The sequence below is a fragment of the Anastrepha ludens genome, chromosome 4, assembly GCF_028408465.1.
Source record: "Anastrepha ludens isolate Willacy chromosome 4, idAnaLude1.1, whole genome shotgun sequence".
Classification (NCBI taxonomy): Eukaryota; Metazoa; Arthropoda; class Insecta; order Diptera; family Tephritidae; genus Anastrepha; species Anastrepha ludens.
Genome location: NC_071500.1, coordinates 59,045,830 through 59,062,194, shown reverse-complemented (window position 1 = coordinate 59,062,194; position 16,365 = coordinate 59,045,830). Strand labels below are relative to the sequence as shown.

Here is a 16,365-nt window from a genome sequence, read left to right as displayed (position 1 = left end):
TAGCAATTTGGAAACTTTCACTGCCACTTTCTATAAAAAAAAAAAATTATGAAATACTTTTAGCAATCGCATGGAGTTTAAAAATACCCTATGCAATTTAAAACGACAGTCTTTACATAATAGCGAAGCAATAACTGAGCGAAACCAACCTGAATATGTTAAGCATATCATCATGTGAAGCTTTAGACTGGCACGTAAGTTAGCTCGGCGTAAACGCTACCAAGACTGGACTGGTATTATTTACTAGGAAACATCATTTACCGGATGTAAGACTCCCCCACATTAAATGGAATCACCTTGTCGTTCAGTGTAGCAGACATACTGAGGAAATAAAACCATAGCGTTAACTTGGGGCTCATATCCGAAAATAGTACTCAGCAGTGGTAATACCGATTCAACTAAGCAAAATTAGTTATGGTGACCGGCACTTGAATAAAATATTATTGTAAGCAGATGGGCTCGCATTAAACGAGCAGCAAGCTTTTGAATAACTGGAGCTCTTAGAATTACTGCCACAGAAGCACACTCTTAATACTTATTAATAATTGACTTATATGGTAAGCAAATAACTGCCAAGTCAGCTCAGGGAATTTGCCTTCCTCAAAACATTCGATAAAGATCATCTGAGTATATTAGGAAATTATATTACTATAGCAACTACTGATTTTTGTAACATTGTATCATTTTAATAAACTCTTTGCCACAATATTCCCTTCAAAAGAGGACTGGCACAGTAGTACGGTAGACGGATCTAAGCTTGATTGGCAGGCAGGTGGAGGAGTTCACTCTGAAATCACTTAAGTTGTATCAGGTAGAAGTTATAACCATAACAGAGGGGTTATTGCTTTTGAAGAAGATACCCCTAACTACAAGGGAAATATATATATACCCGGGTGGTCAGCTCTGAAATCGTTACATCCAGTAAAACACTCGTCAAAAACGATAGTTGAATGCCACAAATGATTACGCCAAATATCGCAATATTTTAAAATATACCTGATTTGGGTGCCGGATAGAAATATAGAAGGTAATCGCAAGGAAAGGTACAGCGCTAAGCATTCACTAGATGATGTACTAATACCTATTCCCGATAGATACTATTAATGCTGCTAATTTACGTCGGAGGTAATCTCCTTTTTTGCCAAATAAGCAGTGAAACTTGGCCAGAATGGTACCACGGCTTCACAATATCGCTATTGAATCGGAGACAGGATATGAGAAACACGATAGGGTACTAAGAAAAAGTATTTCTACGTTTGGATTCGCCTTCTTTGACGACATTGAAGAGGTCTCACAAACAGGGTTGTCGAAATGAACAAAATTCACTAAATCCACAGGTTGGCTCAGAGAAGATTCAGAAGTATAAACGACGAGCTTCTGTGGTATCCCAATGGGATTATTCAGACTTAAGTATCTCAGATGACAGCCACTCAACCTAACCTAAGTTAGTTCGTAAAATAAGATGGCATATTAACTCTTTTTGAGAATGAAGGATTTTTTAATTGAGACAACTTCTGTAAACGGTTGAATCTTGTAGCATACAATATAAATGCCATATGTATTGTACATACAATATAATTGCCATATGTAGACTGAACACAGTTTTTAATTGTGTTGTACTCATATTGCAGTTTCGACAAAACACAAATTTATTTACTAGTTGATGTGTTCATGTATAAAGGTACGGGATTTAATTGAAGCTTTGATAGCCATCGTTTGTTGTGCGAACATGAAAATATTGAGTTTTTGATTTTTCCTTCTTTTCTAATTCAATTAAACACTTTATGTGAAAGAGAGCAAACAGGAGTACATATCTGATGTCCAATTGATACAAAAACTTTTCATTTTCAGGCTGGCATAACACGTTGCAACATAGACGAATCAGTAGATTCTACCAACTCCAGCTCAACATGTCCAAGTCCTATGGTGTATCAGCGTGATGAAGCACATTTGCTACAACAAAGTAAGTGGAAAAAAATAAAACAATTTAATACTTTTTTCATTTTTGTTTTGGCGCTGGACCAAGATACGTAGGAGATTATTAAGTGCCGAGATCTAAGACTATTCAGCTACAGAAAAAAATCATTAGCTGAATAACAACTTAGAGGTATACCATTTTCAATCATTTATTAAAATCCTGTTACAAGGAATGTTCCATTATAACCATATCAGTAGAAACCTCAGTAGAAACCTCAGTAGATTCGTTAGTAACTATCAAAGCCAATGACTGCGTGAGTAACTGGATCCGATGTATGCGTCAGAACAGAATTATTCAAGCATCAAACGGGACGCATAGGTTACATAATTTGTAAGCAGAGGTATTCCACACGGTGGGGTTCTGTATCCACTTCTGAATAAGATTTTACCGTGGCTCAACAGAGGGGGTATGAAGGTAGTGACGTATGCTGATGACGTCATTATTCTAACAACTAATATACATATTTGCGAAATACTAGAAGGATCTCTGGGGAAACTTAGTAGATGGCCTGCGAGCGGTGACCTAAATGTTAACCTAAGTAAGACGCAATTAATGTTGTTTCCACTAAGAGTAATATTCCTCAGTTCAGACTTGCATCAATCAATGGAGTTGAAATTTCGCTTATAGGTAGAGCGACATACCTGGGAGTAGTGTAAGATGCAAAGCTTAACTGGAGGCCACGAGATCGTGCCTAGTAGAGGAACTTAATGTCCTGTTACCAATGGACTTACAACTACGATTAACAGCAATGAATACCTCCTTCAGGATAAAAAAGGCGGTGTTTGGAATGCTAGGATGTTTGGTCATAGTGTTTTCTTAAACAACCAAGAGCTTACTAACAGCTCATCAGATTTGACCACCGCTACTCTAGACTTCAGAACAGAGTTTAAGGGAAAGTTCCCCACGCGAAAGGAATGGAAACTTCAAAGTCCTTTCGCCTGGGGAATTGGAATACTATTTTTCAAGCAGAAGTTCTCGGTATAACAAAAACTTGCAGAATAATTAAAAACCATCCGCAACCACTATCGGAAGTATGCATTTATTTTCAGATAGTCAAGCAGTCATCTTAGCTTTAAAGTCACCTACGATAACTAATTCAAAAATCGTCGGAAAATGAAAAGAAGAACTTTATATTTAGCGCACGCGACAGACATCACTCTCATTTGGATACCTGGCCATAGGTACATACATAGAAGTAAATGAGAAAACTGATGAACTGGCAAAACACGGGGCATCCTATAACTAGTTTGAATCTATAAAAATAGGCGTACGTTAAGGATAGATCTTCTCGCTTTTCCAGAAGCAGACCGTTGATAGATGGACTAACACGGATACCTGCAAAATAACTTAACGAACGCGGCCCAATTTCAATAAATTTAGAACTGACGAGTTGTTAAGAAAGCTACAAGCAGTCATAAAATGATTGCAGTGGTTAAAGTGCCAGTCTGACACTCATCAAGTAGCAGACATATTTAGAATTACTTCAACAATAGTCGGACACTGGCCTTCGGGAGACCATCCCAGGAAGGTGGCCGTACAACAATAGATGTAGAAGCTGCAACCAGGAAGAATTTAAAGAATCATTATCTGTATGGGTGTCCAAGTCTGGGTGTTCTACAACTTAGAATGCTAAGGGAATTCTGGATGGTCAACTTGAAAGAAAATTGGCGGCATGGACAGATTCATAGTCGAATCAAGATGGTTCGCCTAATAAAAAGTAGTGGCTCTAAAGGTAGTGTATCAAAATGGCATCTTTTGTGATAATTGGGTCTAGGCTGTATCACTCAGATAATACCTACACCAACCAACCGCCAAGGTCGTAACTTGTTTAACATGGTTTTAAAAAAGAGGCCTAAAGTGTCTTCATACTCCAGAGGAAACATCAAAGTTAACTTTCGCCATACAATGTTGGGTATAAAAAACCATTTCTAAGCATATCATTTTAATTAAAATTCATGTACGCAATTCATTTAATTTTGCCTTAATTTGAGTTAAAAAGTAGAAAAAAGTATTCAGCTACTACTCCTACCTCTAATTAGGTGGAAAGTGTAATATCCGTCCGCACTATATTACTTGTCTGTCCATTAGTAATATTGACCGATATAGAAAATGTTAGCTTAAAATTCCAAATTGGAATGTACCTATGTACTTGTAGCCGTGTATAGCAATTTGAGTGTATATGGATCAGAGACCTGCGCACCGTTCCGCCCAACAAAGCCTAATATTGAATGAGATGAATGAGTTGAAAACAATGCTAAGATCTTTTGATTCATCATCATCAGTTTCTAACGAAGTGTGAGATATACTGTACCGAGTCAACAAAGCATTCTGCACTTTTACAAATGCAATTTTGAATAATTTCTTAATATTCAAAGAATGGTGATTCTTACTACACTAGAGATGTAAACTAGCAATATCAGATTGAGGTTTATACATTAAATTCAGATCTTTCGTGAAACAAAAAATTTTAAATCATCTGCAAGAGCAAAAAATTAGCGTAACGAAAAACCCTGCATCGTTAATAAACAGAACAAATAGTAAAAGGCCTAAAATACTTCCTTGAGGAACCGCTCAAGAAGCCAAGAAAGGGGTAGAAGGTGTGCCATCAATAGCGACAACACATCACCTGTTAGAAAGATATAATTTAACCCATTGGAAGAAAACCGAATGAAATCTTAAATTTTTATTTTACAATATATGTCCGGCATGAGAAGGCACACCACTCAGTACTAATCACTTATTCACATGCCTTCTCACACCTTGTCAAGCCCTCTCACCTAAACATCCTTCTCCCTCTGGCCCTAACTGGTCCTCTGAACCCCATTGTTTATATACAGTCAACTTGAAATCCTCTTGTAATACACGCAATGCAGTATCCACCAAAAACAACTGAGTTAGAAACCGTTGAACTATTAGAAACAAATGGATGCTCCTTTGGGGAAACTCAACTGTTAGTCCGAAATTTTATCTTTTCTTCAGCATTAGCGTAATACCACTTTCAAATTGTTTTTAATACGAGTACATTTATGCAATGCAAAGTATCATCGTAAAATATCGCATACTATAAAGATATCCAGGAGAAGCATTCTACTTAATATAACTCAACTAGCTTAACTGTGTTAGCATATTTGTGAAATGAAGTGTACATACATGTGTATTACACACATACATGCATTTCAGAGTTTTATATAATATTTAAAATTTTTGGTAATTCCCATTCGATTAAAATTTTTAGTCTAAGATAACATATATCTTGCATGAAATGAAAATCTGACATCTCCATTGAAATATATATACACACATATTTACAGAAGTGATTTAGCTTCATTCACCGAATTTGTTTGCTATGCACGCATGCGTATCTAAAGGATGTGATTCTTAAACTAATTTATATCCATATCACCAGCTGACAATATACACGCGCGCAACCAAGGAGGGAGTTTTGGGGTTCAAATCCGAAAGGATGCACAGCCGAATATTTATAATAGATATATTAATCTCTTTGAGTACGCGACCGTAAGAGCAGTGGAATGCGGCAGCACGTCTTTAAATCCATAGATACGAAACTTCCACGGCGGAAAAAATTTTACACAAACAAAGTTACAGTTTCTTGTTCTTACTTTAAAACGACTAAATGCTTTTATTTGTTTCATTGTGCTTTTGATTTAATTTGTTTTTATAAAATTTTACTTTTTGTTTTAGAATAAATGGTTTTTTGGAGTATCGAGAGTTCTTTTTGAGTACTTCTATGTGCACCTATACAGTTATGTACCTGTATTTATAAGAGGTGATGGAAATAAACATGCTTAGCCTGTTTCAGCAGGCCACTTGAGGATAGCGCGCTGCCACAACGCCTATGTATCCACAAGGCGTATGTCTATTTTTAAGTTTTCTCACTTTTTACAAATAAGCCGAATTGGTTTATGCGTTCATTTCATTTCACTATCATTCGCTAGTGCAAAAGTTCGAGACCCCGGGCGTGAAACATCCAATGATAGAAAAGGTTTTTCTAATAGCGGTCGCCCCTTGGCAAGTAGAAGTAGTCCGAAAGCTATAGGTCTATAAACTTGCTGGGATCAGTGTCGAAGTAATTTCCAAAATTATTGCCACCGAAATAGCAAAAAAGGAAGAAACGAGCAACATCAAGTGTTTCGCCGAAAAAGATCCACAGTCGATGCTATTTGTGTGTGTTCGTCTCGATCCCACCAACGTATTCGACCGAATTAAATTATATGATGTGCCCAAATAATTACTAAAGAAAAACATACCTGAATATTTAGTAACGCTAATACAGGACTTAAATATGGGTAAGAAAGCATTCGGACAAATGGCATAAAATCAGATCCAATACCAATTACAACGTTTAACAAGGCGACAGCCTAAGCCCAATACTATTCAACGTTCTTATGGATGCGATTGTAGAGAAAGTGCGAGAAGCAGCAACCAGTAGTAGATTGGGAAATAAAAATATTGAAATCGCTGTTGATGCCGTGATATTATCTGAAACCAACGATAACCTGCCAGCGATATAAAAAGTGCAAGTTTTTATCAAGAAGTGCTTGCGTCGTATATTATGCATTTCCTGGCCAGAAGTTGTTAGGAAAACCAGACTATGGCAAATAACGCAAGTAGGTGTTATTAATGTTGAAGTTAGGAGAAGGAAATGGTGATGGATTGGCGTCATCCCTGGTAGACCAACGGGCGACGTAACGAAAATGACCATCGAATGGAATCCGCAGGGCAGCTGTAGACCAGAATGCTCAACACATATCTGGAGAAGGCAGATTCTGGCTCGAAATTGCAGCCGAAAACAGGAGCTGGAGAGAGATACATTTCCTATCTTTAGAAAAAGAAAATTGGAATATTTTATAACGGCCCTATGTTTCTTGTAGGAATATATATTTATTGTATATGTATATATATATATGTATATGTATATAGTTATAAGGATAACTTTTAGGGACTATTCGGATCCGAAAATATAGCTGGTAAATTAAATATGGAAAATTCATAATATGGAACATATCCGATGTCAACGCGCAGTTAATAATAGACCAATCGAATGGGTGAATGAATTAAACTAACTACCTTGGAACTCTGATTACCAGCAGGAAATGCTTAAAAACTGAATCGAAAATCCAAGTAATTAAAGCAGCTGCAATATCAGGAGGCCTAAAAGATTTAATCTGGTGTAAAATATAATCTGGCGTACGCTTCAGAAGCGAGGGCAGACTCAACAGAAACAAAACCAGCTACATTACATCGATAGAAAAACGAGTGCGCGAAACCGTGAGGTTTGCGGAATCTAATATATCAAAAAGTTCATTTGAAAACGAGGAAAATAAAGGCGAAATCATGTTGAAACGATGTACTCTAACAGAAAAGCGAAGACAGTGGTGAAAGCTAAGTCAAACGCTATAAGCCCGCAAGGATGACCACCCCGGAGATAGAACGATTGCTAGACATCGTGCTCGCGATATTATTCCAACTGTAAGTCCCTCCACAAAAAGTCTGCATCCGTTGATAAAACATCAGGGCGCATACCATAAATAGAGGAGCTTGGCTAAAGGGTAAAAATGCCAATTATCTACATATTGTCTTAAAATCTATGAATATTGTTTTATGTATATACATACGAGTATATATATTTAGGAATGTGTTCTCTACAAGGCCCCCACTGACAAAAAAATACTAAAATACTAGCGCGTAGAGTGCACCTGTGCTTGCTGACAATGCTCCTACTCTTGCATACTCCCTTTTCGCTGTAGTTGTTCTATGTGGTATGTATTTATATACACACATACATATGCATAAATGAGAACAATCTTTATACGGAATATGAATGACCGAACTATTTTAAAATCTGTTCACATGAACACGCGTGCATAGTAACTTGTTTATGCAAAAGCGTATGTAAACACATTTTTTCCAGTTGTGAAATTTGTATGCTCAGTGTTTTGACAGAAAATTAAGACTTTCAATAACAATGACAAGATTTTCCTTTTATTAAAAATTAAACTGCAGCCGGTAGTAGTCTTGGCAGTTACACATATGCTCATTATGACAGCAGGCTTTGTTTAGAGCTTATTAGTCCTCTAAGGATAAAATGTTGCTCGCATGCATGTACAGTATTGGAGAGAAAAGTAGCACAATTTGTTGAAAAAGTTTGTAAATACTTTTCTTTGCTGTTTTGTATAGTTGTTGGAAAGCTTTAGGGTACTGCACATGTTAGATACTTAAGAGTAAAGCAATAAATAACGGTAGGTATTCTCATACTAATATTAGTTTAGGGGGGATGTTAACTAATTATTCGTAGAAGATTTATTGGAAAAAGGATTTTTCCTTACTTTTATGTTTTGATGAAAGAACCCTGTTGCTGGTATTTTCTATATTTTTACTAATTCAGTGATTGTTATACATAGTATAACATAGTAAATATCTGTAATGCCTTACTAGAATTTCTTTTAGTTCGTTTGGTTAGTAAAGATCATTCCAAAATCGAATGAAGCAAGGCAATGCTCCCACATACGAGTATACACAGTGGCTCACAACTGTGCAAGTGCACTATTAAATAAAGCTATGCGTGCCATATTTTGAAAACTAACAAGTGGGAAAATTTAAACGGCAGTCTTGTAGTGCTACGAAATTGTTTTATAAACAAATGATTTGATTTAGTTTTTTAATTATTATTTAATAAATATTATTTAATAATACAAAAAGCCAAAAACATTTCTATATATCATATCATGTCACAGATTATTTCATATGTTATACTTTTTGCTTAGCGAGTTAAAAAATACTCAGAGCTTTGTCTGAATTACAGCCTTAAGCCTTTCTTACAATTATTCCACTAGCTTTGCCCGCTGTCGGTATTTGATCCACTCCTTCAAAACTACATTTTTTAGCTGATTTTTGTTGCTTATGTGGAGTGTGCGGATTTTCGTTTCTAAGATACATGCCTATATACATAACTGGCGCTTAAACTCTTTTTGGGTATTTTGTGGAGCTCCTCCTCCTATTTATAGTGTGCGTGTTGGTCTGTTTATGCAAATGAAGGGACATACAGTTTTACACCGACTCCGAACGACAGATATTTTTTATGAGGAGCGTTAAATGAAGACACACATATGAGCTATGTGTGCTGAATAGCCGATTTATGTTTCGATTCGTTGTCCTGGTAAAAGCCGAAAGCTTGATGTATTTCAAGTTTCTCAGCACTTTAGAGCAGACCATCTTTTAGTATGTTGAATCGCACTCTTTTGTCCATAATACTCTAAACAAAAACTAAATTTCCGACGTCACCTGCTAACACACACTCCTTTAACATTACACTGTCACCACTATATTTTACAATAGGGTTGATATTACTTTTATCAATCTAGGAATGGTTTTTTATAAAGCTTTCGACCACACGTAAGTCATTCCATCTGAGGCGAGGAGATTGAATTTTGACTCGTCAGAAAAAATTAGCGTCTTCCAGAAATTGAAATCATTAATTTCTAGCTCTTTGGCGAAGCCAACTCGGGTCAGTTGGTTTTTTGTTTTTGCTTGTTTCGTGCCAATCGATCATTAAAGTTCTGTACACGTAGCAATCGCAGCATTATTTTGACGCAGTGGATATTTCCACTGTCCACAATTAAACGTTCGTCTCGTTCATTGGATAAAGCATTTGGTGCATTTCGGTCTTTACTTTGTATCTGATTTTCATAATCGAAGCATTCAAGGATACTTGCCTTAATTAACTATCGCCAAAATTGTTCGCTGCGTTTTTCCTCTTTGGAAATGTTTAATCACCAATTCTCGCTGTTCAATCGCAGTACGACGGACTATTTGATCTATATTTTTATACCTATCACTCGGCGACCAAAAACATACCAAAAAAGGATTAAAGCTGGAAATAATGGTGCCATACCTGAGCTATAACAGTAACCATAGCAATCAGCTGTTCTGGTCAAACATACGGACATCACTGTTAACGATTATAGGTGCCACACCGTAACGCCATAGCCATAACCGTAACTGAATGTATCTAATGAATCTTGGGTTTTCCTCGTAACCAAAGCAGCTGAGAAATATTTCACATTTGTTTTGATATTTGCGATAAAAATTTGAATATTATAAATGGACGACGAAAAATTAATTGATTAATCCGTGACTAATTGGAATATTATCCATGTTTTTATGACAAAATGTGAATGTTGTCATTAATTCTACCTCAATATCAGCTGTGAATGTTGTTACGGCTTGACTAATCGGGAAATGCTCTAATGTTACGGCTATGGCGTTATGGCTACGGCATCATTAATTGCAGCTTAAAGTACTAATTGAATGCTAGTTACAAAAACTAATAAGGCGAAATACTGTTAACTGGTGACTAGCTGTCACCACAATGTAAACAAGTGCGTGCATGAAATGAGTTGTGAGCAAAGATTTTGTTTTGTGGTTGTATTTCAACTCTTCACCTAGAACTCCACACCAATGAAAGTGTGCAGGCTTTACGGACGTTGCAGGCAATAGCAGTAGAATTTCAGACGCGGTATTTTGTCGCGATGTTTACGTTTTGCAACGAGTACTTGCGGGGAGAATAAAACTTCCTATTTTAAACAATTTGAATTTGGTTATAGGAGTGTAGCCCTACTTCAAGTACATATTAGCTTAAAAGCAAGTATTTCTGGTCATTTGATTGCCCCAATTTTATGCGAAATGTTTGTAGAATGTAGGAAGAGTTATCGATTTCATAGTTGCCGTATTCACTCGCATCGGAGCTAATGTTCGAAACTGCTATTTGTGGCCAACGCTAGCAGCAGAAAATTTAGCTCCGTTTAGGTGAAATGGGTGTCTCGGATGTGTTTACATATAGTTGCACTAAATTATCTTTTGAAAGTGTGACCGATTGTGAGCGGGACTGAATGGTAAAGAATTTGATTAAATACTTTTTGGAGAATAAATATGTAGCGCTTTACCGAAGACTTTTATTTAAATAAAAAAAATAATTATATCAATAAGTTAATCAATTATATGTTGGCTCTTGCTGTTTACAACCATTTCCTACCTCTCGATCAATTTGTTGATGCCGTTGCGCCAAAAATTGCCTGGTCTGGCGACAGGAGAATACGGCGCATTTGAAGAACCTCTCATTCGGGCTCTTAGAGTGTGGCTTTGACGATTTGTGTAACGTGGGGCCATGTGTTGTTGTGAACGAGTATACTTTGCCTATGTCCATCAGGTCTTTCCAGACAAATATCTCTATTCGTGCGAGGTAGCTGGGCAATTTAGAGCTCTAGCAATCGTGGCATTATTTTCGATCATTTCTCACTGTACCATGCCCTCCCAGTCCCACCAAACTCATATCATGATCTTCTTTGGATGAAGATCAGGCTTGACTTTCGGCTTTGGCGTACTTCCTGGATCTACACACGCTTTGGCGGCCGCCGTAGCCGAATGGGTTGGTGCGAGATTACCATTCGGAATTCACAGAGTGAACGTTGGTTCGAATCTCGGTGAAACCAAAATTATTAAAAAGCATTTTTCTAATAGCGTCGCCCCTCGGCAGGCAATGGCAAACCTCCGAGTGTATTTCTGCCATGAAAAAGCTCCTCATAAAAATATCTGCCGTTCGGGGTCGGCTTGAAACTGTAGGCCCCTCCATTTGTGGAACAACATCAAGACGCACACCACAAATAAGTGGAGGAGCTCGGCCAAACACCCAAAAAAGGGTGCATGCGCCAATTATATATATATATATATACACGCTTTTCATTGCTTCATATTGAAGTATAGGCACCATATCTCATCTCCCGTGAGCCCAATTTCAAGGCGATTTTCTTTTTATTTTTTCGTTGAACTCGTGAGCAGCCAGGCTTACAATTTTTTGGTAAGTTCCATTGAATATAGATGACAGAGAATAGTTTTATTATCGCAGTTCATTTTTTCCGCCAATTCACGACAGGTTTAGCGACCTTTCTCCTTCAAAAGTGATTTGGACCGTTCTTCATCAAATTCAAAAGGCCGTCCGCTGCGAGACGTGTGCAAGTCACCATTTTTGAACTTTGCATACCATTTCCGTACTGTAGACTCGCCTATGACACCCTCTCCATACACTTCGTAAATGTCGCAGGCTGCTTCTGCAGCTTTTTCACCTCGATGGACAATAAAGAAGAGCAGGTGTCGAAAATGTAAATTTTCGCCTCGTGGGTATTCCATTTCTAAGCCAAAAAAACTAATAAAAGAGTAAATGACTCAAAAATACAATTGAAACTATTTTGTAGACCAGAATGAGTTATATCGAATGAATTTTTACCCTTTGCCAAACAGCAAACAAATTGTTGTAAAATAAAAGAAAATATAAAAACGAACTTATTCCCCAGCCCAATATACACATACATTTGTGTTTTAGTATTCACAGTTTTTCTCGTTATAAAAATGAAAATCCATAAATTCAAACTGCAGGAAATAATTTGTGAACCACTGTATGTACACTCCTGTTTAACATTGTGCATCCCACTTATAGCTTTTTAACAAAACTCCCACGTTCTCCTAAGCTGGATTATACTTATACGAGCACATACACTTGTTGCCAACTCTCTGCTCTGCTGGAGAAGGCGTCTACGTAATCAAATTTCTGAATTATCTTTCACTCGGCACTTTCTTTGCATTCCTAGAGATTTCTTGCGTTATGAAAAATGTGATGCAAAAAAATGTGAGAAATGTATACAAATTTAAATGCTGCGTCTTCCGACTCTGCTTAGTTTAAGTAATTGGTTTGAAAATTTTCTTTCCATCTTTTCGAAAATGCCTTGCAATATTTGTGCCGCACATTCACAAATTACCAGGGTATAATAGAAACTTTAAAAAGGTCAAACATCACAAAATAAAAAAAAATAAGTGCTTTAAGTTATATACAGATCACTACAGCAATTTGGATTTAAAAAGTTAATATATGGGGTGTTCGGTGGCAGGGTTAAGAATTAACGCTAAATTAAAAAATAATTTCTAATCATAAAAGTTTATTTCAATACAAACAAAGATGACAGGTGCGGATTGTATTTTTTTAATTATTATTGTAATATTTGCTCGAAATACTGACCATAACGGCGGATACCAATAGTGGAGTCTTGCCTTCGTTCATTGCCATTAACTTCGCGAACGATATGTTCTTTTAGTGCTTCGATTCACAGATTTTAATTATGGGGTGCTCCACATAAATCAGTCCAAAGCGTAAGATCGCTCGGCCTGGGTTTTTCAGAATCGCCATGATCTTTCTGACCGTGTGCGGCGGGGCGTGTGCTCACTGAAGAGGTATGTTCTGCCATTATTGGCAGAAAATAATCGTTTAGGATGCGCCGATAAGAGACACTATCCACATAAGTTTCTTGGCCTCGATGATTTCACAAAAATATTAAAAATTATCACTTAATCCACAACTTAACAATGCTCCCCAAACCGTCACTTTGGGATTATGGATTGACTGTTTAGGTTGTAATAGTAGGTTTTGTCCTTTAGGTGACCAGTTGTGGGCGGGGATTGTGTTTATATACACTTACGTTTAAGTGAAAATGGACAGCATCACACCAAAAGATATAAATGATATGATTTGAATGAAGGGGTGAAGATCCTTCGTCAATATTCCAAAAACTATTTAGTAATCCTACGTTAGCCACTCTCTTACTCACGGACCGACTTGGATTATCGGGCAAACTTTTAGCGACGAGTTCAATATTATCATCGTGCTCGATGTCCGGCTGGCTCGCGGGCATGAGCTGCTTGCTACCAAAATTGTTGGTCAAAACCATCGCACATATGAAATATTCAAGTCTTGACTTGGGGTTTCTGATAAACGCTGCGAACGCACATTGCTCACCCGAACACTGCAACATCGTGACTAAATAACTCGCACGAATAGCAAAGCTAACTCGGTACAATAACTTCGAAAATGTTCTAAAAGTGTTTTAGTAAGGTTTTTTCGAACTGGACTTTGTATATATATATAAATATATAAAAAGCAAGCATCCTGCTTCTCACAAAGCTCAAACTGTTGTGCACTAACTGTTTTTCCTAGGATTTCATCTAAAATAATGCATTGAAAAAATGAAATACAATAATATCGCATTTTAGTTTACGTGGCATTATGCGCAGCGCAAATTAAAATTTTCATATGAATTTTTTATAAAAGTGCGTGCATCTTATCATCATCATCAATAATTCTTGGTATAATTTTGTTCAGAGTAAGGTGATTCTTTCATATGACGGGCCTTCTCATATCACACTTAGAGACCGGCTAAAATCTCCAAGATCCAAGGTATAATTATGATATCAAAGAAAAAAAAAATACTTACTTTGTTTGTGCAAATTCTTAAGTTCACTTCACGAATTTTTCTGTATTTTAATGTAAATTTTGAATTTTTTCTCTTTTCCTTTAAAGACTCTGATTCAATGGATGGCCGTAACACAGAGGCGGGCAGCAATGCTAATGCTCCGGTTGGCGGTACTGGTGGTCTCAGTCCGACAATTTCATTTTGGTTTCGCTTGAATCGTGTTATCCTGCGCCTGTGTACTACACATCAATTTAAAAATCTGCAGGTATGTTTTTGTGTAGGCTGTGCCTGAACGGTCTATCAAATACGATGCACTACTGAGACTATTTCCATAAGTGAAAAAGATGTAAATTCAAAGGGAATGAAGTATGGTATACGCCAGGGTGGATAAGTAGCGCCAGGTACACAAGTGCGCTGGTAGGTAGTGTGCATGCAAATTGCCAAAGGCGCAATATAGTAGTAATAATTGCTGATGAGTAAATGAGATCAGACAAATTGGGAAATGAAGTGGTTTTCAAAAGTTTGACCATATTCGATTCCTGCTTCTGTTTTTGTTTCTCATATTGCACATATTTTGCGAAATCCATTTCAGTATAGTTTCCTGTATTACATACCTTAGTATGTATATACGTACGTCCGCGTATATCACTACATTTTGTTGATGTGCTAATGGCACGTGCTTCGCAAGAGGATAATAAACGTAGGCCTGCACAATTCCATGTTTACCTTTGCACATACACCCGCTTGCTCTTCAGAGACTATTTAGCACCCACGTTTTCTGTTTTTCAAAAATTAGCAGGATTTCGTATCAGTGAATGAAAATCAACAGAAGTGGATGTTTTTGAGTTTTTGTGATCTCTGATTGATTCATCAAGTTGCTCATACGCCCCGCACCTTAAAATTGAATAAACCTGGTATGTTGTTGCATTTTTTTTCGAATTGAAAATGGCATATTGGCATCAGCTGAAAAGATGTGTGTATACATTTTACAATTGAGGATGAGGAACATGATATTAAGTGTATCGTTGAGGCGATTTAAGGCTGTTATGTCTGCTCAATCCATTGTCCTATATTTTACACGAGCATCAAATTAGCTTAGAGTTGAAAAGGAGTGAAGTAAAGGGTGAGTTTTTAAGAGCTATAGAAAAGTTTTCAAAAAAAAAAAATACACTTAAAAGTTTTATTTAAATCGATAGTACAGCCCATATAATTTAATGCTTGGAGATTATTTAATGCAAATGTTTACCGCGACTGCACTTCAAATGGTCCATCCACTTAGTCCAATTTTGGCATACTCTTTCCAATGTTTCGGCCGGTATCTCACTCACTCATAAATGCTTTAATGTTGTCTTCCAATGCGTTAATTGAAGCAGGCTTGTATGAATAGACATGAGCTTTAACATATATATATATATATATATATAATTGGCGCTTACACCCTTTTTGGGTGCTTGGCCGAGCTCCTCCTCGTATTTATCTTGATTTTGCTACACAAATGGAGGGACCTACAGTTTCAAGCCGACTCCGAACGGCAGATATTTTTGTGAGAAGCTTTTTCATGGCGTTACATCGTACTATCTGGGTGGCCAATTGACAGGTCCCGAACGTGAAATAAAATGTTCAACAAACTCGCCTCTCAACAAATCCATTTTTACGCGTGCTGTGTGGCATGTGGCACCGTCTTGCTGAAACTACATGTCATGCAAGTCAAGCCCTTGCATTTTGGGCAAAAAAAAGTTGGATATCATTTCACGGTAGCGCTCACCATTCACAGTTACGTTACGATTCGCAGCATCTTTGAAGAAGTACGGCCCAATGATACCTCCAGCCCATAAACTGTGACCGCACCAAACTGTGACCTTTTCTGAATACATTGGTAGCTCTTGCAATTCTTCTGGCTGATCTTCACTCCAAAATCGACAATTCTGCTTATTTACGTACCCATTGATCCGAAAATGAGCTCCGTCGCTGAACACAATATTTCGATAAAAAAGTGGATCTTAAACTTTCTTAACAGAACACGCACTTTTAGAATAAAATTCAATGATTTGCAAGCGTTGTTCGTTTGTAAGA

General features: G+C 37.1%; 1 protein-coding gene across 1 annotated transcript in view; it reads left to right on the top strand.

The window, feature by feature from the left end:
• Positions 1-16,365, top strand: part of LOC128862519 (uncharacterized) — a 284,688-nt gene that overhangs the window by 120,521 nt on the left and 147,802 nt on the right. The window contains exons 5-6 of the mRNA XM_054101195.1: positions 1,852-1,963; positions 14,400-14,557. Of these exons, the coding sequence (XP_053957170.1) occupies positions 1,852-1,963; positions 14,400-14,557 (270 nt within the window). The remainder of the gene's footprint in view (positions 1-1,851; positions 1,964-14,399; positions 14,558-16,365) is intronic.